At 44.3% G+C, this 24,505-nt stretch overlaps 1 protein-coding gene across 1 annotated transcript; it reads right to left on the bottom strand.

The window, feature by feature from the left end:
• Window positions 1-12,389: 12,389 nt before the first annotated feature.
• SDHD (succinate dehydrogenase complex subunit D) lies at window positions 12,390-24,460 on the bottom strand. The gene is made up of 4 exons (XM_066244765.1): window positions 24,307-24,460; window positions 21,411-21,527; window positions 18,206-18,350; window positions 12,390-13,358 (listed from the first exon to the last, which is right to left on the bottom strand). The coding sequence occupies exons 1-4, from the start codon at window positions 24,356-24,358 to the stop codon at window positions 13,193-13,195; spliced, it is 480 nt and encodes a 159-aa protein (XP_066100862.1). The 5' UTR covers window positions 24,359-24,460; the 3' UTR covers window positions 12,390-13,192.
• Window positions 24,461-24,505: the final 45 nt, after the last annotated feature.

The raw sequence follows: 24,505 nt of genomic DNA, 5'->3' as shown, positions 1-24,505 counted from the left end.
AAGGTGATATACAAACAAAGAACTAGGCTTATGAATAGGGAATGATGTCATTAAACTATGACAGATTAACGCGCCCATCTTCACCGTAGGGGCCTCGGAAGTGTGAAAGCACACTCTGGGAATCATGTGGAGGTGTACGTGTGTAAAAGCAAGATCAACGCCCTGATGTCAATTAATGTGTTTAGCTGACACTGTAAGAAACATGAAGTTCAGAAAATGAGATATTGAAACTATTTTAGATAATCAAAAAATAAGCACGAATTGATGTAAAGAGAGAGAAGGGAAACCTCCAGAACTAGAACTCCATACCTCTGAACCAGGTGTCCTCCGGCTCAGAAACCTGGGTTTCATAACCGAACGGGAAACTGGGCAATGTCTCTATAGAAGATGGTTTAAAATTTCCTGTTCGCACTTCTTTTACCTTGGAAGGTGGGAAGGAGGGAAAACAAAAATATGGGTCAGTAAGCGAGTAAAAATTTTTCAGAGAAATAGTATCAGGGTCATTTTATCTCAGAAAAGGATAGAGGATCAGATGTTTGGCTAAGATGTTGAGAATATGTAGATTAAAATGTACACTGAGTCAGAAATAATCTGTGTGGTTAGACCAGATGAATATTTTGGGCCCTGGCCATTTGGCTCAGTGATAGAGAGTTGGCCCAGCATGTAGATGTCCCAGGTTTGATTTCCAGTCAGAACACACAGAAGAAGCAACTATCTGCTGCTTTTCATCCCCTCCCTCTCCCACTTCTCTCTCTCTCTCTCTCTCCTCCCACAGAGATGGCTTGATTGATTTGAGCACATCGGCCCCGGGTGCTGAGGATAGCTCCATGGAGCATCCACCTCAGGCACTAAAAATAGCTTGGTTGCGAGCATGGCCCAGGATGGGCAAAACATTGTCCCCAGATGGGGGTAGTCAGGTGGATCTTGGTCAGGGACATACAGGAGTCTGTCTCTCTATCTCCCCTCTTCTCACTTGGAAAAGAAGGGGGGGGAAAGGAATATTTTGACTTCCTAAATTTATTAAGGTGCCTGACCTGTGGTGGCGCAGTGGATAAAGCGTGGACCTGGAAATGCTGAGGTCGCCGGTTTGAAACCCTGGGCTTGCCTGGTCAAGGCACATATGGGAGTTGATGCTTCCAGCTCCTCCCCCCCTTCTCTCCCTCTGTTTCTCTCTCTCCCTCTCTCTCTCCTCTCTAAAAATGAATATATAAAAAAATTTTTTAAAAAATAAAAATAAAATAAATTTATTAAGATAAGACAAAGAAATGAAATAAGCTTGACCAGGCAGTGGCACAGTCGATGGAGTGTCGAACTGGGATGCGGAGGACCCAGGTTCGAGACCCAGAGGTCGCCAGCTTGAGCGCGGGCTCATCTGGTTTGAGCAAAGCTCACCAGCTTGGACCCAAGGTCGCTGGCTCAAGCAAGGGGTTACTCAGTCTGCTGTAGCCCCACAGTCAAGGCACATATGAGAAAGCAATCAATGAACAACTAAGGTGTCGCAACAAAAAACTAATGACTGATGCTTCTCATCTCTCTCCATTCCTGTCTGTCTGTCCCTATCTATCCCTCTCTCTGACTCTCTGTAAAAACATATTAATTAATTAATTAATTAATTAATTTTAAAAATAACTAAATAAAAAGTTAGTGAATTCCCCCCCCCAAGCCTCTAAGTCACAGGAAGGAATAAACCAATAATGAATGAGCCCCTAATTCTGCTGTTTAGGCCTTGAGGGACAGGAACCAGAGACAGTCAGAGTTTGGAAATGAAGAGGAAGTGCCCTTGGCCACAAACTTGGCAGAGCCACCGACATGGTTGAGTCATGGTTCAGGCGGTACCATCAATTCAATGTCAGCCATTAGTCACATGCATCCGCTCAAGGGCAGAAAACTAAGACCAGAAGAGAAGAATTGGTAGAAAATAGAAAGTGCCACTTCCTTTTTTATTCACGGCATCCTAATTTCCTTTTATTTTAAGTGTATGGTATTTTAAAATATTATATTTGTATGGTAAAATAGGGAGATAGGCCAGGAAAGACTTGGATAGGCTAGTCCTAAAGTAGCAATTATATCCATTTTTTTTACTAGAAGGAGAAGAGTTCTTGCTTCTTGTTCCTAATCCCCCTCTCCTGAAAGTCACCACTTCTGTTCCACCTCTTCTCCCCCCCAAAAAATCATACTTTAGATATTTGTTCTTTGTTTTTGTCTTTCAATCACGTGACTATCAAATAACAATTGGGCAGAGAGTTTCTGGAAAATAGTTCTTGAATAAAGCCCTAATATGACTTACAATTAGAGGAGGAAGCAAGGAAAATTCTACTAGGAAAGCATTTTCTTAAAAATCAGAAAGCCTTGCCCTGGCCGGTTGGCTCAGCGGTAGAGCGTCGGCCTAGCGTGCGGAGGACCCGGGTTCGATTCCCGGCCAGGGCACACAGGAGAAGCGCCCATTTGCTTCTCCACCCCTCCGCCGCGCTTTCCTCTCTGTCTCTCTCTTCCCCTCCCGCAGCCAAGGCTCCATTGGAGCAAAGATGGCCCGGGCGCTGGGCATGGCTCTGTGGCCTCTGCCTCAGGCGCTAGAGTGGCTCTGGTCGCAATATGGCGACGCCCAGGATGGGCAGAGCATCGCCCCCTGGGGGGCAGAGCACCGCCCCTGGTGGGCGTGCCGGGTGGATCCCGGTCGGGTGCATGCGGGAGTCTGACTGTCTCTCCCTGTTTCCAGCTTCAGAAAAATGAAAAAAAAAAAAAAAATCAGAAAGCCTTGTGTACTAGATTAACTGAGCTAATGGGAAACCAGGCAACACGCATAAGATAGAGATGCACTCTCATCAGAGAAAAATTGCTGGACACGGGGAATGAGGCTGGAACACATGCCCTCCAGATGCAGATTTTTGAAGAATGAAGCCATCATGCTATTAAACAGAAGTCAGAACCAAAGGAAATCCTCACTCACTCCATGTGGTAACAAACACTGAATCTAAAGTTAGGACAGAAAAAGAAAATCATCATGGAAACTCTAAAAATACAAAACAATAAAACAAGGGAAAGGAAAAAGTACTACAGGCACTCAGAAGCTTTATGTGCATCTGAAGGACTTTTATCAGGAGCCAGAAAATTATTATAGGGAACAACAGTTAGGCATCTTTAGTGGAATTGAAGAAGACATGAATGGATGGGAGTGAGAACATAGAAAAAAATAAGATAAGCAAAATTTTGGTAATTGTTAAAGCTGGTGATGGGTAATTGTGTTAATTTTAAATTTTTTAGAACAAAAGCTTTTTTAAAAACTTTATTTAGAAAATCAAATTTAACAGGATGACAATGATCAATAAGAGTACATAGGTTGCCTGACCAGACGGTGGCGCAGGGGATAGAGCGTCGAACTGGGATGCGGAAGACCCAGGTTCGAGACCCCGAGGTCGCCAGCTTGAGCGTGGGCTCATCTGGTTTGAGAAAAAATTCACCAGCTTGGACCCAAGGTCACTGGCTCAAGCAAGGGGTTACTCGGTCTGCTGAAGGCCCACGGTCAAGGCACATATGAGAAAGCAATCAATGTACAACTAAAGTGTCGCAATGCGCAACGAAAAACTAATGATTGATGCTTCTCATCTCTCCGTTCCTGTCTGTCCCTGTCTATCCCTCACTCTGACTCTCTGTCTCTGCAAAAAAAAATAAAAATAAATAAGAGTACATAGGTTTCAGGTAAATGTTTCTATAGCATTTGAACTATTGATTATGTTGTATACCCATCACCCAAAGTCAAATCATTTTCCATCACTGTATATTTATCCCTCTTTTCCCATTGGCCCTCCCCCTCGTAATCACTTCATTTTTATCTATGTCCATGAGTCTCAATTTTATATGTGTGAAATCATATAGTTATTAGCTTTTTCTTTTTCTGATTTACTTATTTCATTTAGCATAATGTTCTCAAAATCCATCCATGTTGTCGTAAATGGCAATATGTCATCATTTCTTGTGGCTGAGTAGTATTCCATAGTATATATGTACCACATCATCTATATCCAATTCTCTATCAAGGGACACTTTGGTTGTCTCCATGTCTTGGCCACCATGAATAATGCCGCAAAGAACATGGAGGTGCATGTGTCTTTACATACCAATGTTTTCAAGTTTTGGGAGTATATACCCAGTAGAGGGATTGCTGGGTCATATGGTAGTCCAATTCTTAATTTTTTAAGGAACCACCATACTTTCTTTCATAATGGTTGTACTAGTTTACATTCCCACCAGCACTGCATGAGGGTTCCTTTTTCTCCACAGCCTCTCCACCACTTGTTATTAGCTGTCTTGTTTATAATAGCCAATATAACAGTTGTGAGGTGGTATTTCAATGTAGTTTTGATTTGCATTTCTCTAATAGCTAGTGAAGGTGAGCATTTTTTTCATATATCTGTTGGCCATTTATATTTCTTCTTGGGAGTTTTTTTGTGTGTGTGTGATTTTTTTTTTTTTAACAGAGAGAGGGACAGATAGGAAGGAAGAGAGATGAGAAGCATCAATTCTTCATTGCAGCACCTTAGTTGTTCATTGATTGCTTTCTCATATGTGCCTGGACCAGGGGGCTACAGCAGAGTGAGTGACCCCTTGCTCAAGCCAGCGACCTTGGGCTCAAGCCAGTGACCGTGGGGTCATGTCTATGATCCCACGCTCAAGCCAGGGACCCTGCGCTCAAGCTGGTGACCTCAGGGTTTTGAACCTGGGTCCTCTGCATCCCAGTCCTATGCTCTATCCACTGCACCACCCCTCGTCAGGTTTTGCAGAAGCTTTTTAGTTTGATATATTCCCATTCATTTATTTTTGCCTGTACTTCCCTTGCCTTTGAGATCAAATTCATAAAATGTTCTGTATAGGCAAGGTCCATAAGATTAGTATCTATGTGTTCAATTTATTGTTTCAGATCTTATACATAAGTCTTTGATCTATTTTGAATTAATTTTTGTGCAGGGGGACAAACTATAGTCAAGTTTCATTCTTTAGCTTATGACTTTCCAATTTTCCCTTTTCTATGCAAACTCACCAATCTGCAGTCCATGCCCCAAGCCACTCCCTTTATCTTGCTGTCACATACAAAGCCACTATTTTTCCCACCTTAAATTAACCCAGTGCTGGACATCAGACAATTCCAAGGCCACAAAGCCTGCTGGAATTGTTCTCACTACCTAATCCTAAACCGTGTGCCTTTCCTCTCCTGCCTTTACCGCAGAACACACAGCAGAGGCTGCGGTCATGCTCCTCCCTGCTCCTTCCTGCCTCCTAACTGACACTGGTGCTCCCCACTGTGGACCTGCGTGGCATGGCATGCCTTTCATTCGTGGGCCGACTTTTCTTTCAGTGGCATTAACCTCTCTATGTTTTTTTTTCAATCACTGTTATAACTTAATAGTTGGGTACAAATCATTTTATTTTCCTACATTCTTTGGCCATGATGTCTATCTTTTTCAGTAACGTCTTTTTTTTTTGTCAGCAGCAGCTGCTACTGCCAGAAATATGAATATACAATGTCACAGAATTGTTGAGTATATCTGTTCCTTATTCACTAGCCACACAATATATCAGTTATGTTTATAATCACCTCCTTCCACACAGGCATGTGCTGCTGGCTAATAAACACAGAGGATGCCATACTCCTCCATTCATTCATTCATTCATTCATTCATTTATTCATTCATTCAACAACCTTTTCCTGACAACTAAGCATGTACTAGACCAATGTGCTGAGTCCCAAAGTGGGAACAGGAATCTGAGGCATGATCCCAGCCCTTGAAAGTGTCAGAATCCAGCTGGGTAAATAAAACAGGATCAGAAAATTCTAAATTATAAGATGTGAATTGGCCCTGGCCGGTTGGCTCAGCGGTAGAGCGTCGGCCTGGCGTGCGGGGGACCCGGGTTCGATTCCCAGCCAGGGCACATAGGAGAAGCGCCCATTTGCTTCTCCACCCCCCCCCCTCCTTCCTCTCTGTCTCTCACTTCCCCCTCCCACAGCCAAGGCTCTATTGGAGCAAAGATGGCCGGGGCGCTGAGGATGGCTCCTTGGCCTCTGCCCCAGGCGCTAGAGTGGCTCTGGTCGCGGCAGAGCAACGCCCCGGAGGGGCAGAGCATCGCCCCCTGGTGGGCAGAGCGTCGCCCCTGGTGGGCGTGCCGGGTGGATCCCGGTCCGGCGCATGTGGGAGTCTGTCTGACTGTCTCTCCCCGTTTCCAGCTTCAGAGAGAATACAAAAAAAAAAAAAAAAAAAAAAAGATGTGAATTTAACTTGGAGACATTCTTTTGCTTTCACATCCTTTTTAAGGTTCTCCTAGAGATGTTTCTTAATCATAATGCTGATACTGAAGTCCAATTTGTGAAATTGCTTATTTATTATTTCAGAGGGAGAAAAAAAGAGTTATTTAAAGGATTAGTAGGCCTGACTTATGGTGGTGGCGCAGTGGATAAAGCATCAACCTGGAATGTGGGTCACTGTTTCAAAACCCCAGGCTTGCCCAGTCAAGGCACATACAAGAAACAACTACAAGTGGGAATTTCCCACTGCTCCACCCCTCCTCTCCCCCGCCAAAAAAAATTAGTAAATAAAATCTAAAAAAATAAATGAATGATTAGTAGATAGTATAATACTAAAAGTAGGTATTTTCTGAGAGTGAGTAAAAGAAAACGGTAAGACTCAGAGTCAAATCTCAAGACTTGGAGAGGCGGTTCTGGTTTGTTACTGTTGATAGAGAATTATGATTCTGCTGTGTTCACTTGGCTTTTGAGCAGGGGTTTTGTTTTGTTTTGTGTGTGTGTGTGTGTGTGTGTTTAACTTGGAAGCAAAACTGAAAAACCAAAGGGAAAACACAAAACACACACACCAAATTGTCATATTATATGACGGTAACTAACCTTTTACACATAAAGAGAATATATAAATACAATGACATTCATATAGCAACAACTGCAGTTTTATTTTTATTTATTTATTTATTTTTAGAGAGGAAAGTAGAGAGAGAGACAGAAATATCATTCTGTTTCTGTATGTACCCTGACCAGGAATCAAACCAGCAACCTCTACATATTGGGATAATGTTCTAACCAACTGATCTGTGAGTAGTTTTGTGAACTATATTTGGCCAGGGTAACAACTTGTTTTAGAGCTAACTTCCTGAGAATAACATGAAACCAAATTAAAATGAAATGGAAGATAAATTCTCTAGCCAATTAACTAAATAAAAAAAGGAGAGAAGCCCTGGCCGGTTGGCTCAGTGGTAGAGCATCAGCCTGGCGTGCAGAAGTCCCGGGTTCGATTCCCGGCCAGGGCACACAGGAGAAGCGCCCATCTGCTTCTCCACCCCTCCCCCTCTCCTTCCTCTCTGTCTCTCTCTTCCCCTCCCACAGCCAAGGCTCCATTGGAGCAAAGATACCCCGGGCGCTGGGGATGTCTCCTTGGCCTCTGCTCCAGGCGCTAGAGTGGCTCTGGTCGCAACAGAGGGACGCCCCAGAGGGGCAGAGCATCGTCCCCTGGTGGGCAGAGCTTCTGCCCCTGGTGGGCGTGCCGGGTGGATCCCGGTCGGGCGCATGCGGGAGTCTGTCTGACTGTCCCCGTTTCCAGCTTTGGAAAAATACAAAAAAAAAAAGGAGAGAGGCACAAGAAAACAAGATGAGGGGACATGATAGCAACTATGTACACACATGGAGTTCTAGAGGAAGACAGAGATGAATAAAAAGAGAAACAGTTGACAGGGAAGATGGGGAAAAGTCATTCCAGGCAAAGGAAACAGGAGATGCAAAATGTGATGTTTCTACCTCCGACTCCGATTGTTGACACATCCGTGACCACACACCACTGCTGGGTTTTTCTCTTGCCCATCATCTTAAATTTAGCAAATATTTTGCGGTATATCCCAGAAGCCTCTCAACTTTAACTACAACTATGAAAGCGTCTTTCACTGGGTTGGCCTGAAAGCTTTGCTCTTAATTAATCCTTTCCCACGCTATAATTTGAAAATGCTATGTGGGAAAATTAGCTTCTATGTGAATCCCACTCTCCATTCTTTCTCTTCAGACTTACCTTGGGTACTTGTTCATATTATAGCCCTTTTACAATTTGTATCAGAAACTGACACTTACCTTTTCCCAGCCCTAATATGAGCTCCTGGGGTGCAGAAACTTTTTTTCTGTAAATATTTACATATATGTTGAAGAAAACCCAATGGGATATTGAACGCCTCTAACTACTCTTCTCACGGGATCCTCATCAAGCAGGCTTGTTTTCTTCACCTTTTCGGCTTCTCTGTCCACTTCACTGTAACTTCACCAATTGTGCTATTGAACTTTTTCATCTTTGGTGGTCACCTAAGTACCATAGTATCTAACTATGGATTTCATTCTTGTAAGTAAAAGTGTACTTTTCATATATTTAAAAGCCATTTATCTATAACCCTTGTTCATTTTTCTAGAGTTGTTTGTATATCCCAATGTTTTATTTTCAGACAATAACTAGTTAATCTGCAAATCCATTAAAATATTTAGCAGCCCTGGCCGGTTGGCTCAGTGGTAGAGAATTGGCCCAGGGTGTGATAGTCCTGGGCTCGATTCCCAGTCAGGGCACACAAAAGCAACCATCTGGTTCTCCACCCCTGCCCCTTCTGTCCCCCCCATCTCGCATCCATGGTTTGACTGGCTTGAGCAAGTTGGCCTTGGGCGCTGAGGATGGCTCCATGTCCTCGCCTCAGGAACTAAAAAATGGCTCCAGCTGCAATGGAGCAATGGCCCCAGACAGGCAGAACATCACCCCTTAGTGGATTTGCCGGGTGGATCCTGGTCAGGGCACAAGCAGGAGTCTCTCTGCCTTCCCTCCTCTCACTAAAAAAAAAAAAAGAGAGAGAGAGAGAGATTTAGCCTGACCTGTGGTGGAGCAGTGGATAGAATGATGACCTGGAACACTGACATCACTGGTTCAAAATCCTAGGTTTGCCCGGCCAAGGTACACATGACAAGCAATCAATGAACAAATAAAGTGAAACATCTATGAGTTGATACTTCTTACCCCACAACCCCCTTCCCCTGATAACCACTTCACCTTTATCTATATCCATCATGAGTCTGTTTTATATCCCACCTATGTGTGAAATCATATAGTTCTTAGCTTTTTCTGATTTATCTCACTCAGTATAAAGTTCTCAAGGTCCATCCATGTTGTTATAAATGTCATATGTCATCATTTCTTATGGCTGAGTAGTATCCATTGTGTGTGCATGTGTGCATGTGTACATCTTCTTTATCCAATCCTCTATCAAAGGATACTTTGGTTGTTTCCATGTCTTGGCCACTGTGAATAATGCTACAATTAACATGGGGGTGCATGTGTCTTTGTGTACCAAAGTTTTCAAGTTTCTTGGGTAGATACTCAGTAGAGGGATGATGGGTCATAAGGTAGTTCTATTCTTTTTTTTTTTTTTAAATCACCATATTTTATTTCATAATGGCTGTACCAGTTTACATTCCCACCAGCAGTGAATGAGGGTTACTTTTTTTCCACAGCCTCTACAACATGTCTCATCCAAAACCTCTGGGGTGCAGCAAAAGCAGTAATAAGAGGGAAGTTTATATCATTACAGGCTTATATCAAGAAACAAGAGAGATCCCAAGTAAACAACCTAACATCACATCACATGTTAAAAAACTAGAAAAAGAACAAAGGCAACCCAAAGTCAGAAGAAAGGAGTGTAAGTTAGAGCAGAACTAAATGAAATAGAGAATAAAACTATAGAAAAAATTAATACAACAAAGAGCTGGTTCTTTGAAAACATCAATAAAACTGACAAACCACTCACTAGACTCACTAAGGAAAAGAGAAAGGACTCATATACAAAATCCAAAATGAAAGAGGAAAAATTACCAAAGATATCATAGATTTACAAAGGATCATACTACAGTACTATGAAAGATTATATGCCAACAAATTCAACAAGAGGAAATGGATAAATTCCTAGAACTATGCAATCCTCCTAGACTGAGTCACAAAGAAGTAGAAAACCTCAATAGACCCATATGCAGGGAGAAAATAGGAGTAACTATCAAAAACCTCCCCCAAATTAAGTCTAGGATCAGATGGCTAAACTAGTGAATTCTACCAAACATTCCTAGATTTCGTACCAATCCTTCTCAAAGTCTTCCAAAAAACAGAAGCAATACTCCCTAACACATTTTATGAGACCAACACAATTCTGATAACAAAACCCGGCAAGGGCCCTGGCCGGTTGGCTCAGCGGTAGAGCGTCGGCCTAGCGTGAGGAGGACCCGGGTTCGATTCCGGCCAGGGCACACAGGAGAAGCACCCATTTGCTTCTCCACCCCTCCGCCGCGCTTTCCCTCTGTCTCTCTCTTCCCCTCCCGCAGCCAAGGCTCCGTTGGAGCAAAGATGGCCCGGGCGCTGGGGATGGCTCTGTGGCCTCTGCCCCAGGCGCTAGAGTGGCTCTGGTCGCAACATGGCGACGCCCAGGATGGGCAGAGCATCGCCCCTGGTGGGCGTGCCGGGTGGATCCCGGTCGGGCGCATGCGGGAGTCTGTCTGGCTGTCTCTCCCTGTTTCCAGCTTCAGAAAAATGAAAAAAAAAAAAAAACCAAAAACCCGGCAAGGACAACACAAACTACAGACCAATATTTCTAATACAGATGCAAAAATCCTAAACAAAATACTAGCAAATTGAATACAACAACACATTAAAAAAATACATCACGATCAAGTGGGATTCATTCCAGGAGTACAAGGATGGTTCAACATAGGTAATCAATCAACATAGTACACATCAACAAAACAAAGGACAAAAAACATATGATCCTATCAATAGATGCAGAACAGGCTTTCAATGCATTTTTTAACTTCTACAATACCTTGTGAACTTGAATCCTATCTTACACTGCCACTATCAAAGTTCCAGCCCTTTCTTCCATTTGTCTCTTTAAAGTCTTTCTGACTCTAGCTTATCAGCTTTCCTAACCCTTTGAGTAGTACAAATGTTCATGTATGTCCTCGTGCCTCCTGACCATCCAGAGTACGATCGATTTATTTTTAAAATGTTTAAGGCAACGTTAAAAAAAGGCAAATGTATGTTCTTGTTTCCATAAATTGGTTATCAAACAAACATGATTTTAAGTTAAAAAAACTGGAACTAATTTCATTTTTTGAAAAAAAACTCCCTCCCGGGAGTCAGTGAGCATGAAAAAAATCTCACTACTCAAAGGGCTAATGTCACCTAAATTCCTCTGAAGCACATTTCTGATCTAGTCGTTCTTACCCTCACCACTTGCTGCTGCTGCTGGCTCCGGCCTCCCTCTCCCTGCTGCTCCAGTAGCTCCCAGCCACCTGCTATTCTGCAGTGACAGCTCAGCTCTGCCTAATTACAAAACCAACCTGAGGAGCACACAAGACCTCCACTTTCGCAGTCACCATCTAATGAAGCCATTAGCATCAGACACCCTTCCAACTCCAAACTGGGATCTGATGGCACTGGTGATAGCTACAGGATTCGCACACTGTCCCATTACAGCCTTCCCTGTTTTGACTACATTTAATTCCATTTTACAGTAGTCATATCCTGGGAGCTGGGGAGGGAGAGGAACAACACTAAGTGGGGGTCACTGTCGATACAGAATTTTAAAACAATAAAATTAATTAAAGGTCAGGCTGCTTTTTAACAGAGAATTTTAAAATAATAAAACTGACTAAAGTTCAATCTTTTTATCACCATTACAAAATAGCAATGCTAAACATCAGTAATAAAATCCTCCCTCCGCAGGGAGGACTGGCCCCACACCACCACTCCTTTGTGAACTACTGCTATTCAGACATCTCTTTTGAAACCTTTAACCCACCCCACAACAGAACAAATCACCTCTTCCTAAACCTGAATATACATCCGAATCTCCTACATGGCCACAGTATGTTAAGGGGAGCTTATGTTTAACTAGCACAGACATTTATAAACACACTTACCCTTCTGGCCAGCTTCCCATTAACAGTTTACCTCAGCTGCCCAGTAAGGTCCTGAGTGGAATGCGCCAAGTCCCAGTACCTCTAGTTGCTAAGAGAATCAGCCATCAGGCCTACATTCCCTACAGACCAGACTAACTACACACAGAATAGAACTTGAATTCCAAAGGCTGGCATTCGCAGAACACCACAATCTGGACCTAATTCTAATTCTTCTAATATTTTCCCCACACCAAACTATCTATACTCAGTATATGTCTGCCTATTACATGTGAGTCTTTTTGTGTTACAGTGCTTTATGTCTGATTTACAAAACTGTGAAGCCTCAGAAGGAAATTAAATACACAATCCTGTGTTAGTGCTATAGACGCAATACACATGCAGTTCTGTTGAATAAAACTAGGGACAGTTAATACATAAAAGAGTAGAATACATTTTTATTATACAGAATTTCATAAAAAACTTTATTTTCATAGAATTCTCACAATGGGAAAATAATATATTACTTAGTTTTACATTTGTGAACAGATTATTTTAGAACAAACCAAATGAACACATTAGAGTTGGTTAAGCCTCAGTTTAGAATCTGTAGTATTTGGATACATCTGCAAGGAGGCCTCTTTGACTTCTCTATATTCAGAAGTCCTCCAGGCTCTTTTTCCCAAGATTTAGAAATTAGTAATTTGAAATACTAGCATTTCCTATCTTAAAGTTTCCCAAAGCCATAACCATCAGTGACTAGTACCAACTGAACAAGGGGGAAGTTTTCAAACACTAAGTACTGCCCACGTTCTGCAGTCTTTACATAAACTAGTTGAATTAGTCGTTTTTCCCTTTCTCCACCATTCCCAGGGCAAATATAGAAGTCCAATCAGGTATTGATAGTAATAAAGCTTAATTTCCTTTACGAGTATGATACACTAAAATGCGAAAGCTTATAGACAATGTTCAGTCATATTGTGAGTCTTGTGAGAAGCTGGAAGACATCATTAACTCACCAGAATCTAGAACTCAGTCTCACAATTTCTTGGATACAATTCCTCTCAAACCTTTTCCTCATAGATTAAATTCTAAAACTAACCTGTTGATTAAAAGAGATTTACCTCACCAATGGACTTATCTGTTATTTCTTCCTTATTGTGAGATGAATGGCATGACAGAGCAGAGGCAAAGAGGTGTACAATCAATTCTCAAGATGTAAAGCCAAAAAGGTCAGAGCTTCCACAGCATGCCAACAGCTTTGCAGATGCCCACATCATGGTAGTTGAAATAACAAAGCCCGGCAAAAGTGAGCGCAGAGAGGGCCAGAAGACCCATGTGGGCAGCTGTCTGCAGTGCATCCCCTTTAACATAGTCAGTAACAACTTGTCCGAGGCCCCTAAGGAAAGAAATCACAGGACACATGAAAAATCACAAATGGAGTTAGCAGGCTCCACAGATAACCTGACTACAAAAAGATAATCAGTTTCAAAATGCAATTACTCATAACCCAACACAAAGGAACCAAGCGCTTCCTGGTAATAAAGACATCTTCCCAGTCTCCAGATTCAACTTTCAGGGTCATTTCTGTCAGAGATAGTAACTAACTACTACCCTATCTACAAAATCTTGTTTTTTAAAAAAACTAAAGCAGACCTGGCCGGTTGGCTCAGCAGTAGAGTGTCAACCTGGCATATGGAAGTCCCAGGTTCAATTCCCAGTCAAGGCACACAAGAGAAGCGACCATCTGCTTCTCCACCCCTTCCCCTTCTCTCTCTCTCTCTCTTTTCCTCTCCTGCAGCCATGGCTCAAATGGTTTGAACAAGTTGGCCCTGGGCGCTGAGGATGACTCCATGGCCTCCACCTGAGGCACTGAAATAGCTTCATTCAGAGCAATGGAGCAGTAGAACATCAATGGGCAGAACATCAATCCCTACTGGGCTTGCCAGGTGGATCCTGGTCAGGGTGTATGCAGGAGTCTGTCTCTTTGCCTCCCTGCCTGCCCACCTCTCACTTAAAAAAAATTTTTAAAAAACTAAAACTAAAACAATGCTCTACAGAGTTTGTCATCAATTCACAAACAATGATTTAAGCAGATATTATGTGCCAGAACCTGCTGCAGGCACAGGGAGCACCGCAAGTAAGATGGCACCCTGGCCTATGAACACTCACTCTGGGGGAGAGGAAGAGTGCACATGTGTAGGGAAATAACACTGTGGGAAGGAATGAGAAGACATTCCAAACAAGTGACAAGGAGGTGAGTGTAGCTGATGAACACAAGAGATCAGAAGGCAGGGACAGATCACATCGGCCCTTGGCAGTCATGAAAAGAGGTTGAGCTAATTTTACTTTTTTATTTTATTTATTTTATTATTATTATTTTTTACAGAGACAGAGAGAGAGTCAGAGAGAGGGATAGATAGGGACAGACAGACAGGAACGGAGAGAGAGATGAGAAGCATCAATCATCAGCTTTTAGTTGCGACACCTTAGTCTTAGTTGTTCATTGATTGCTTTCTCATATGTGCCCTGACTATGGGCCTTCAGCAGACTGAGTAACCCTTTGCTCGAGCCAGTGTCCTTGGGTCCAAGCTGGTGAGCTCTGCTCAAACCAGTTGAGCCCACACTCAAGCTGGCGACCTCGGGGTCTTGAACCTGGGTCCTTCTGCATCCCAGTCCGACGCTCTATCCACTGCGCCACCACCTGGTCAGGCAAATTTTACTTTTTTAAATAGCAGTTTCACTGAGATAAAATTCACATACTATAAAATTAACCCTTTTTAAGTGTACAACTGACTTTTAATAGGATCACAGAGCTGTGCAACACTATCACTATTTAACTCCAGAATACTTTCTTCACCTCAAAAAGAAACCCTGTATCTAATAGCCCATTACCCAACCACTGATTTGTTTTGTGTGTGTAGATTTGCTTGTTCTGGACATTTTATACCCATACAATTATACAACACATGGCCTTTCGTGTTGAGTGTATTTCACTACAGTGTTGTCAAGGTTCGCCATGTGCCATGTGCCAGCGCTTCATCCTTCATGGGCGAAAAACACAGCATACCTCTTTTGATTGCCCCAGGCTTCTCTGCATTTTGCAGGCACTGCAGTTTGCAGCAACCTCTGCATCAGGCAAGTTTATTGGTACCATTTTTCCAACAGCATTGGCTCACTTCATCTCTCTGTCGCATTTTGGTAATTCTGTATCTGCTACGGTGATCTTTGATGTTACTATTACTAGGGCAAGACCTTTCAACAGAAAAAACTGATGACTTGCTGAAGGATCAGATAATGGTTAGTGTTTTTTAGCAAGAGGATTTCTTTTTTTTTTTTTTTTTTTTTCATTTTTCCGAAGCTGGAAACGGGGAGGCAGTCAGACAGACTCCCGCATGCGCCCGACCGGGATCCACCTCGCATGCCCACCAGGGGCGATGCTTTGCCCCTCTGGGGCGTCACTCTGTTGCATCCAGAGCCATTCTAGCGCCTGAGGCAGAGGCCACAGAGCCATCCCCAGCGCCCGGGCCATCTTTGCTCCAATGGAGCCTCGCTGCGGGAGGGGAAGAGAGAGACAGAGAGGAAGGAGAGGGGGAGGGGTGGAGAAGCAGATGGGTGCCTCTCCTGTGTCCCCTGCCCAGGAATCGAACCCAGGACTCCTGCAAGCCAGGCCGACGCTCTACCGCTGAGCCAACTGGCCAGGGCCTAGCAAGAGAATTTCTTAATCAAGGTATGCACTTTTTTTTAGACATGATATTGTACATTTAATACACTGTAGTATATATAGTGTAAAAAACTTTTATCTGCACTAGGAAACAAAAAAAAAGTGACTCACATTACTGCAACACACATTTTATGAGGTTGTCTAGAACTGAATCTGCACTATCAGTGAGGCATGGCTGTAGTCACATATACCAGATCACTTTTTTTAGCTATCCATCAGTTGATAGGCAGTTGGATAGTTTCCACTTTTCAGCTACTATAAATAACACTGCTATAAACATTACTGCACAAGTTTTATGTGGGATTATGTTTTCTTTCCGTTTTTTCTTTTATTCAATGAGAGGAGGGGACACAGAAACAGACTACTGCATGTGCCCCCACGAGGATCCACCCAGCAAGCCGACTAGGGGGCAATGCTCTGCCCATCTGGAGCACAGCTCCATTGCTCAGCAACCAAGCTCTTCTTAGCGCCTGAGATAAAGGCCATGAAGCCATCCTCAGCACCCTGGTTCAACTACCTCCAGTTAAACCATGGCCACAGGAGGGGGGGGAGAGAGAAAGAGAAAGGGGGGTGGGGGAGTGGAAAAGCAGAGGGGTACTTCTCCTGTGTGCCCTGACTGGGAATCAAATCCAGGACATCCACACGCTGAGCCAATACTCTACCACTGAGCCAACCGGCCAGGGCCTTTATATGTTTTCAATTTGGAGAGCGTATATTTCTCCAAGTGGAATCTTCCAGTCTCATATGGAAAATAAAGCTTTTTGTGGAACTTCTAAACTGTTTCCCAAAGAGGTTGCAACATTTTATATTTCCAACTGAGATATACAAAGACTCCAACTTTCTGACATCCTTGAAATACTTGTTACTGTCCAGCTGTTTCAGTACAGCCATCCTAGTGGGTGTAAAGTGGTGTCTCACTGTAGTTTTGATTTGCATTTCTCTGGTAACAAATGATGAGGAGCATTTTTTCATGTACTTATTGACTATATCTTCTTTGGATAACTGTAATTTTACTTTTAAAAAATGTCACTCTGCCTGACCAGGCGATGGCGCAGTGGATAGAGCGTCGGACTAGGATGCAGAGGACCCTGGTTTGAGACCCCGAGGTCGCCAGCTTGAGCACAGGCTCATCTGGTTTGAGCAAGGCTCACCAGCTTGGACCCAAGGTCGCTGGATCGAGCAAGGGGTCACTCGGTCTGCTGTAGCCCCACGGTCCAGGCACATATGAGAAAGCAATCAATGAACAACTAAGGTGTCGCAACAAAAAACTAATTGATGCTTCTCATCTCTCTCCGTTCCTGTCTGTCTGTCCCTATCTATCCCTCTCTCTGTCTCTGTAAAAAAACAAAAGAAAAATGTCACTCTGGCTGTAGTATGGACAGTGCAGGCAGAAGGAGAGCAGGAACAGAAATAGAAAACTAGCAAGGAGGCACGACTTAAGGCTGGTGAAGGAGAGTTGGTGTGCAGTGATGACTCAGGCTGCACTGAAAGGACAGAGCTAACAGAAGGAGATGACAAACTACATGTCAGCTAAGGAGAAAAGAAATATCCAGAATGACTCCAAGAATTTTTGGCCTGAGCAACTAGATTTAATTGAGTCGGAAAGAATAGGAAAGAAGGTTTTAAGGGAGAATAAAGAGAGATGTGAGGCCTGGCCTTTGGTGGCGCAGTGGGTAAAGTGTCAACCTGGAACACTAAGGTTGCCAGTTCAAAACCCTGGGCTTGCCTGGTCAAGGCACATATGGAAGTTGACGCTTCCTCCTCCTTCCTCTCTTCTCTCTCTAAAATGAATAAATAAAATCTTGAAAAAAAAATTTTTTTTTAAAAAGAGATGTGAAAGAAAAAAGTGATTTTGGCAAAGTTAAATTTAGGATAATTTTTATAAGTGGGGGACATCAGGCCCTGGCCGGTTGGCTCAGTGGTAGAGCGTCGGCCTGGCGTGCAGGAGTCTTGGGTTCGATTCCCAGCCAGGGCACACAGGAGAAGCACCCATCTGCTTCTCCACCCCTCCGCCTCTCCTTCCTCTCTGTCTCTCTCTTCCCCTCCCACAGCCAAGGCTCCATTGGAGCAAAGTTGGCCCGGCGTTGAGGATGGCTCTATGGCCTCTGCCTCAGGCGCTAGAATGGCTCTGGTTGCAAAAGAGCGATGCCCCAAGATGGGCAGAGCATCGCCCCCTGGTGGGCATGCCGGGTGGATCCCGGTCAGGCGCATGCGGGAGTCTGTCTGACTGCCTCCCCATTTCCAACTCTGGAAAAATACAAAAAAAAAAAAAAAAAAAAGTGGGGGACATCAGAAACTGTTTTATAATTTGCTACATTTGAGGTGCCTGTTAGATATGGAAGTGAAGACACTGAATGGACAGGTAGATATATAAATCTGGACAGAGGAATATTTTATGTTTGAATGTTTTCTACAGGTTTTGAATATCTCAATCAACATGCCCCTTATATGCAATATTGAAACAAGCTCACAGCAAACACTCTGAGCACCCAATATAATACTGAAGGCAAAGCTGTACTTGCCAGTGACTGTGGAGAGTGAGGACTGCGGCCAGGGAGTAATCCATCGTAGCGGAAGGATTCACATAAGCAGCTGGAAGTAGGCCCAGGAGCAAAACACTGACAACCCTCTCTCCAGTCCAGTGGAGAGATGCAGCCTTGGAACCAGCTATAGAAAGGAAGGACCAGATCCATAAGAGCTGAAGGGGTAGGCCTATCTCTCATATCAGTACCCGCCATAAAGAAACCCAAATTGACAGAACAGCAAACAGTATGCATGCAGGACTTAACTCTGAGCTTAGAGGGTAAGATACACAGGGTAAGTGAAAGACATGCTATCTCTGTTTTTCAGATTAAAGTGTCTCAACACCTTCATATGTTGACCAGAAAACAGATCCACCTTACTTTACCAGCAAGATGAGGGACAAGACATCTTTGGAGAATTACCAATCTTGGACTTCGGAGTAATGGACACCTTATGAATATTAGTAACACTTGAGAAATTCCTTTAAAACGTTAACTTTTTCTCATACCCTCTAATCTTTGGAAGTAATGTTAAAAATCCTCCCAAAAAATCCCTGGCTAGAAAGCTTGGCTGATTAGAGAATCGTTCCAAAGCACCAAGGTTGCCAGTTCAATCCCCAGTAGGACACATACAGGAACAGACTGATGCTCCTCTCTCTCTCTCTCTCTCTCTCTTCCTCTCTCTAAAATTAATAAAATAAACATTTAAAAAAAAATCCTAAGACAAAACTAAACCAGCCAACTTAAAAGAGAAGCAGAGTTCTGATGTCAACTTTCAGGACTGTGGTCCCTGTTCTGTCCAGTTGCTTATAAACAAAAATGGCACATGAGAGCTGAAGCAAGTGCAAGACAGAACGGGTTATAATCATTGCTCTAAGAGCTATTGTCTTTTGTTTTTTGTTACAGATCCCCTTGGGAATCTAATAAAAGGAAGAAGTGACTTCCTAGAAAAATGCACATGGACACATGCATTAAAAACTATGCAGACTGGCCTGACCAGGTGGTGGCGCAGTGGATAGAGCATCAGACTGGGATGCAGAAGGACCCAGGTTCGAGACCCCAAGGTTGCCAGTTTGAGCGAGGGCTCATCTGGTTTGAGCAAAAAGCTCACTAGCATGGACCCAAGGTCACTGGCTTGAGCATGGGGTTACTCAGTCTGCTGAAGGCCCGTGGTCAAGGCACATATGAGAAAGCAATCAATGAACAACTACGGTGTCACAACGAAAAACTGATGATTGATGCTTCTCATCTCTCTCCGTTCCTGTCTGTCCCTATCTATCCCTCTATCTGACTCTCTCTCTGTCCCTGTAGAAACAAAAAAATTAAAAAAAAAAACTATGCAGACTGACCAGGCAGTGGCGCAGTAAATAGAGTGCTGGACTGGGAAGCACAGGACCCAGATTTGAAACCCCGAGGTAGCCAGCTTGAGCACGGGCTCATCTGGTTTGAGCAAGGCTCACCAGCTTAAGCCCAAAGTCGCTGGCTCAAGTAAGGGGTCAGTCGGTCTGCTGTAGCCCCTCACCTCCAGTCAAGGTACACATAGAAAGCAATCAATGAACAACTAAGGTGTCGCAACAAAGAATTGATGCTTATCACCTCTCTCCCTTCCTCTCTGTCTTCCCTATCTGTCCCTCTCTTTCTGTCTCTGTGTCACACACACACAAAGAAACTATGCATACAACTTCAGGGCTTTACTTCAGTATCATGCACCCCAAGTTATAACTCCTCTGCTAAATCTAATTAACCTAAGCAAACAAATGCGGAAACAAAAACTTTTCTAAGATAAAAATATTCTAAAAAGCAAAGACTACATTTACCTAATTTCTCATAACTCAGATACAATTATATCTAAGTGGTTGATTCAAGAATCAAGAGAACTGTTTTTCTGTAAAATACTGATCTTGCCAGACTTCAAAAATGGTAATACAGTTAACTCATTATTCACCTACAGATGTTCTAAGACATTCAGTACTATCTATACCAGTGGTTCTCAACCTGTGGGTCGCGACCCCGGCGGGGGTAGAACGACCAAACAACTACCCCTGTGTTTTGGTCGTTCGACCCCCGCCGGGGTCGCGACCCACAAGTTGAGAACCACTGATCTATACAGTATTCATACAAAAAATACTATGATTTTAATATCAACTTACATAAAAATAAACAAGTTAATTACAACTATAAATATACATGACCATTTTTTTTTTTTTTACAAAGAGAGTCTCAGAGAGAGGAACAGACAGGAAGCGAGAGAGATGGGAAGCATCAATTCTTCATTGTAGCGCCTTAGTTGTTCATTGATTGCTTTCTCATATGTGCCTTGACCAGGGGGCTATAGCAGAATGAGTGACCCCTTGCTGAAGCCAGTGACCTTGGGTTTCAAGCCAGGGTCCATGGGGTGATGTCTATAATCCCACATTCAAGCCAGTGACCCTGTGTTCAAGCTGGGGAACCCATGCTCAAACCGGAGGAGCCCGCACTCAAGCTGGCGACCTCGGAGTTTCAAACCTGGGTTCTCTGAGTCCCAGTCCAATGCTCTATCCACTGCGCCACCACCTGGTCAGGCAGAGATTTTTTTTTTTAGTTAAAAATCCAAAGACTTGTACCAGAAGGCTCTGAGTGTAAATGGCAACATTTAACCATGTTGACGTTGCCTGCCCAAAGGTGTAGGTATGGTCTTCATTTGAAAGAGTTGGACATGAGAGCTCCCCTCACAGAAAACAAGTCCTCCCAAAGACATGATAAGTTCAGATCAAGACAGCCAGACCCTAGAGAACAGCAGTAATGAAGAACACTTACAATGGCCCTGGCCGGTTGGCTCAGCGGTAGAGCGTTGGCCTGGCGTGCGGGGGACCCGGGTTCGATTCCCGGCCAGGGCACATGGGGGAAGCGTCCATTTGCTTCTCCACCCCGCCCCCCTCCTTCCTCTCTGTCTCTCTCTTCCCCTCCCGCAGCCAAGGCTCCATTGGAGCAAGGATGGCCCAGGCGCTGGGGATGGCTCCTTGGCCTCTGCCCCAGGCGCTAGAGTGGCTCTGGTCGCCGCAGAGCGACGCCCCAGAGGGGCAGAGCTTCGTCCCCTGGTGGGCAGAGCGTCGCCCCGGGTGGGCGTGCTGGGTGGATCCCGGTCAGGCGTATGCGGGAGTCTGTCTGACTGTCTCTCCCCGTTTCCAACTTCAGAAAAATTTAAAAAAAAAAAAAGAACACTTACAATGGCGGCTAGGTGACAGGTGAATGTGCTGTATTCCACACCATCCTGTGGTAGGTTGGTCCTGGAGAAACGCTGAGATCTGAGCCGGTCTGACCATTTGGGTTCGGAGAAAGAGAGCTGAAGGAAGAGATATTCAGGGAATCATAAGCATATCTCTGGTAATAGCATCAATGGACTTTCTAAACAACCGTAGACAAGCTACTTCAACCCAAGTAGGGAATAACATCTCACCTATAAAATAAGGATAGCGTCTATTTCACTAGGTTGCTGTGAAGTCAGACTAAGTAGCCACTGAAAAGACTAAAAAATCAACACACCACCAATGTAAAAGGGCTTCACTTTTACCATTTTTAAAAATTAAAGTGCCCGACTAGGCAGTGGCACAGAGGATAGAGCGTCGAACTGGGACACAGTGGACCTAAGTTCGAAACCCTGAGGTCACCAGCTTGAGTGTGGGTTCATCTGGCTTGAGTATGGGCTCACCAGCTTGAGCACAGGGTCATTGGCTTGAGCACTGGATCACAGACATGGCCCGATGGTCGCTAGCCTAAGCCCAAAGGTTACTGGCTTTGAAGCCCAAGGTTGCTGGCTTGAGCAAGGGGTCACTTGTTCTACTGCAGGACCTTCACCCCCCCCCCCCCCATCAAGGCACATATGGGAAAGCAATCAGTGAACAACTAAGGAGCCGCAATGAAGAATTGATGCTTTTCATCTCTCTCCCTTCCTGTCTGTATGTCCCTGTCTCTCTGTTTCTATCACCAAAAAAATAAAATTAAAGCTTTCTCTTTCCATTTATTCATCTCCTCTGCAATGAAGTAAGACATAAGATACAGTGTTTGTCCTCAAGGAATTCAGTCTAGTTTAGGAAATTCCTCTACTACCATCCTCCTTTTCAAGATCAATTTCTCCACTTGTACTTTTTTTTTAGAGCATTTATATAACTTTTATTTTATATATGTCCACAAATGCTCCTACAACACACAGAGATCACTTCTACTTTTTTTTTAAGTGGGGGAGGGGCAGGGAGGCAGACAGACTCACACATGAGCCCCAACTGGGATCTACTAGGCAAGCCCACTAGGGGGCGATGCTCTGCCCATCTGGGGCCACTATGCCATTGCTCGAATGGAGCCATTTCAGGGCCGGAGGTGAGGCCATGAAGCCATCCTCAGTGCCCTGGCTAAACTGCTGGAACCACTGGAGCCATGGCTGCAGGAGAAGAGGGGGCGGGGGGAGGGCGATGGTTGCTTCTCCTGTGTACCCTTACCAGGAATTGAACCTAAGTTAACCCAACTCTACCATTTACTAGCTGTAAGATATCAGCAATTAAGTTAAATAGGCCCTCTAACCTCAATGTCCTCACTTGTATAACAGAAATAATAATACTTATTTCATGGTGTTGAAAATTAAATAATATATTCCTCCATTCTTTTCTCTGACAGAACTCTCTTCTGGTTCTCTTTGATTCTCTAACCTGCATTAGAGAATGTAATGTAAACTTCTGCCTGCATTCACTCTTAAATTTCCCACGATTGTATCATCTGCCCATTGCTTTCCTCCTTCCTCTGCCTACCTCCCACCATTCTGTCCACTCAGCCTATAAGCTGATGACATCCAAATTCTGCTTTTCCAGCCTGATGTCTCTACAGTTTAAGTGCCTGCTGGGTTTCACCCGAGATATTCTATATGGTCCTCACGCTCACCATGCCATGCCAAAAACTAAGGTTATCCTTCAACTCACTTTCTCATCCAAAACTATCTCCTATTTGCATGTCTCCCACTTTAATAACATTCCAGCTATCCTTCAACTTTACCCAAAAACCTGGATGTCATGTAGGGCTTTCCCCCTAAAAATTAAGTCAATTGCCAAATCACACATTTATTGAGATTTTTTTTTTCTTTGTACTACTCTCGAAGTTCAGGGCCTCACTATCCTTGCCTATACTACAACTGTGCCCTCTCTCATCAACCTGGCTTGTGTCTCAGCCTGCCTATCTCCCACAACAGCCATCTACCACACTGCCATCAAAGTGGTCAATCGAAACTGCGCAAACCTGTCAAACCTTTCAGTGGCTCCCCTGCACACCAGGCAAAATGCATACTTCCCAAAAGATAAAATTGTCGTTTGATCCCAATTAACCTTACCTTTCTAGGTTCATCTCACTCCTTAGTCTGAGCTTCACGTTCTAACAACATCCCACTTGTTTTGTTTTCTCTGTTAACAGTCAGTTTCTATACCTTGGTCACTGCTTTTGCGTATTCCAGTGACCCCACCTGTGTTGTCCTTACTCCTGCGGCCATCCTCATCCTCAGACGCCAAGTAGGCCTACCTCCTTCCCAACAGACAGCCGAATATAGTCTCCCTCGAGACTGGCCTAACAAGTCTATGCACAGCACAACAGCCGTTTTCTGCTGTTAAGTTATGCTCTCGTGAGCTTTCCCTACAAAAAGGAAACGCCTTTGAGGGCCAGACAGTGTTTTATTTACGCCAGCTTACTACAGCGCCTGGTATATCACAGATGCCCAGCTCAGTGATGACTGAACGCCACGTACTCCAGGGAACACCAGCCGGCCAGCCTCTGGGGCTGAGAGCCTCGATTCCCAATTCAGGTGGGGGCATCCTAAGAACAGAGGACGGAGAGAGAGGAGCTCTAGGTACAGCCTGCAGGGCTGTAGCTTTCAGGACTTCTCCGTCGGATTTGCCCCTCCCCACGTCGGGTGATTATCCGAGCCCGCTGGCGATGCTAGTCACCGCCGCGGTTTCGGAGGAGAAGTGGCCGGAGGGGAGAAAGAGGAATTCCCCGCTAAGAGGCCTCGCCGCCCCGCGGACGACCCAGCCCGCACTCCTTCCCCAACGGGTAGCTGCGCAAAGAGCTCCGGCTTCCTGACAGCTCACCTCGGGCTCCTCCGGCCCCGCAGAGGACGCTCAGCCTACAGATACTCGCCATCTCGCTTCTCAACGTTCAAGGTCACCCGGCAACCCGGAAACAGTCATAGGGCAACTCCCGCCCCACGACGACGAGGAAAAAAACCAGAAAAACAAAAACGAAAACGCGAGCTGAACCGGAAGTCGGGGTTGGCAGCGCCCACCGCAC

Source organism: Saccopteryx bilineata, chromosome 1 (assembly GCF_036850765.1).
Source record: "Saccopteryx bilineata isolate mSacBil1 chromosome 1, mSacBil1_pri_phased_curated, whole genome shotgun sequence".
In the NCBI taxonomy this organism is placed as follows: domain Eukaryota; kingdom Metazoa; phylum Chordata; class Mammalia; order Chiroptera; family Emballonuridae; genus Saccopteryx; species Saccopteryx bilineata.
This window is presented reverse-complemented; position numbering and strand designations above follow the sequence as displayed.

Bases quoted from the DNA above. Each gene is read 5' to 3' on its own strand.
- SDHD (XM_066244765.1), bottom strand. From the start codon at position 24,358: ATGGCGAGTATCTGTAGGCTGAGCGTCCTCTGCGGGGCCGGAGGAGCC. The intron at 21,528-24,306 runs GTGAGCTGTCAG...CTCTTCCTTCAG, and splicing joins CGGGGCCGGAGGAGCCCGAG to CTCTCTTTCTCCGAACCCAA. The intron at 13,359-18,205 runs GCAAGTACAGCT...TTCTTTCCTTAG, and splicing joins CTCACTCTCCACAGTCACTG to GGGCCTCGGACAAGTTGTTA.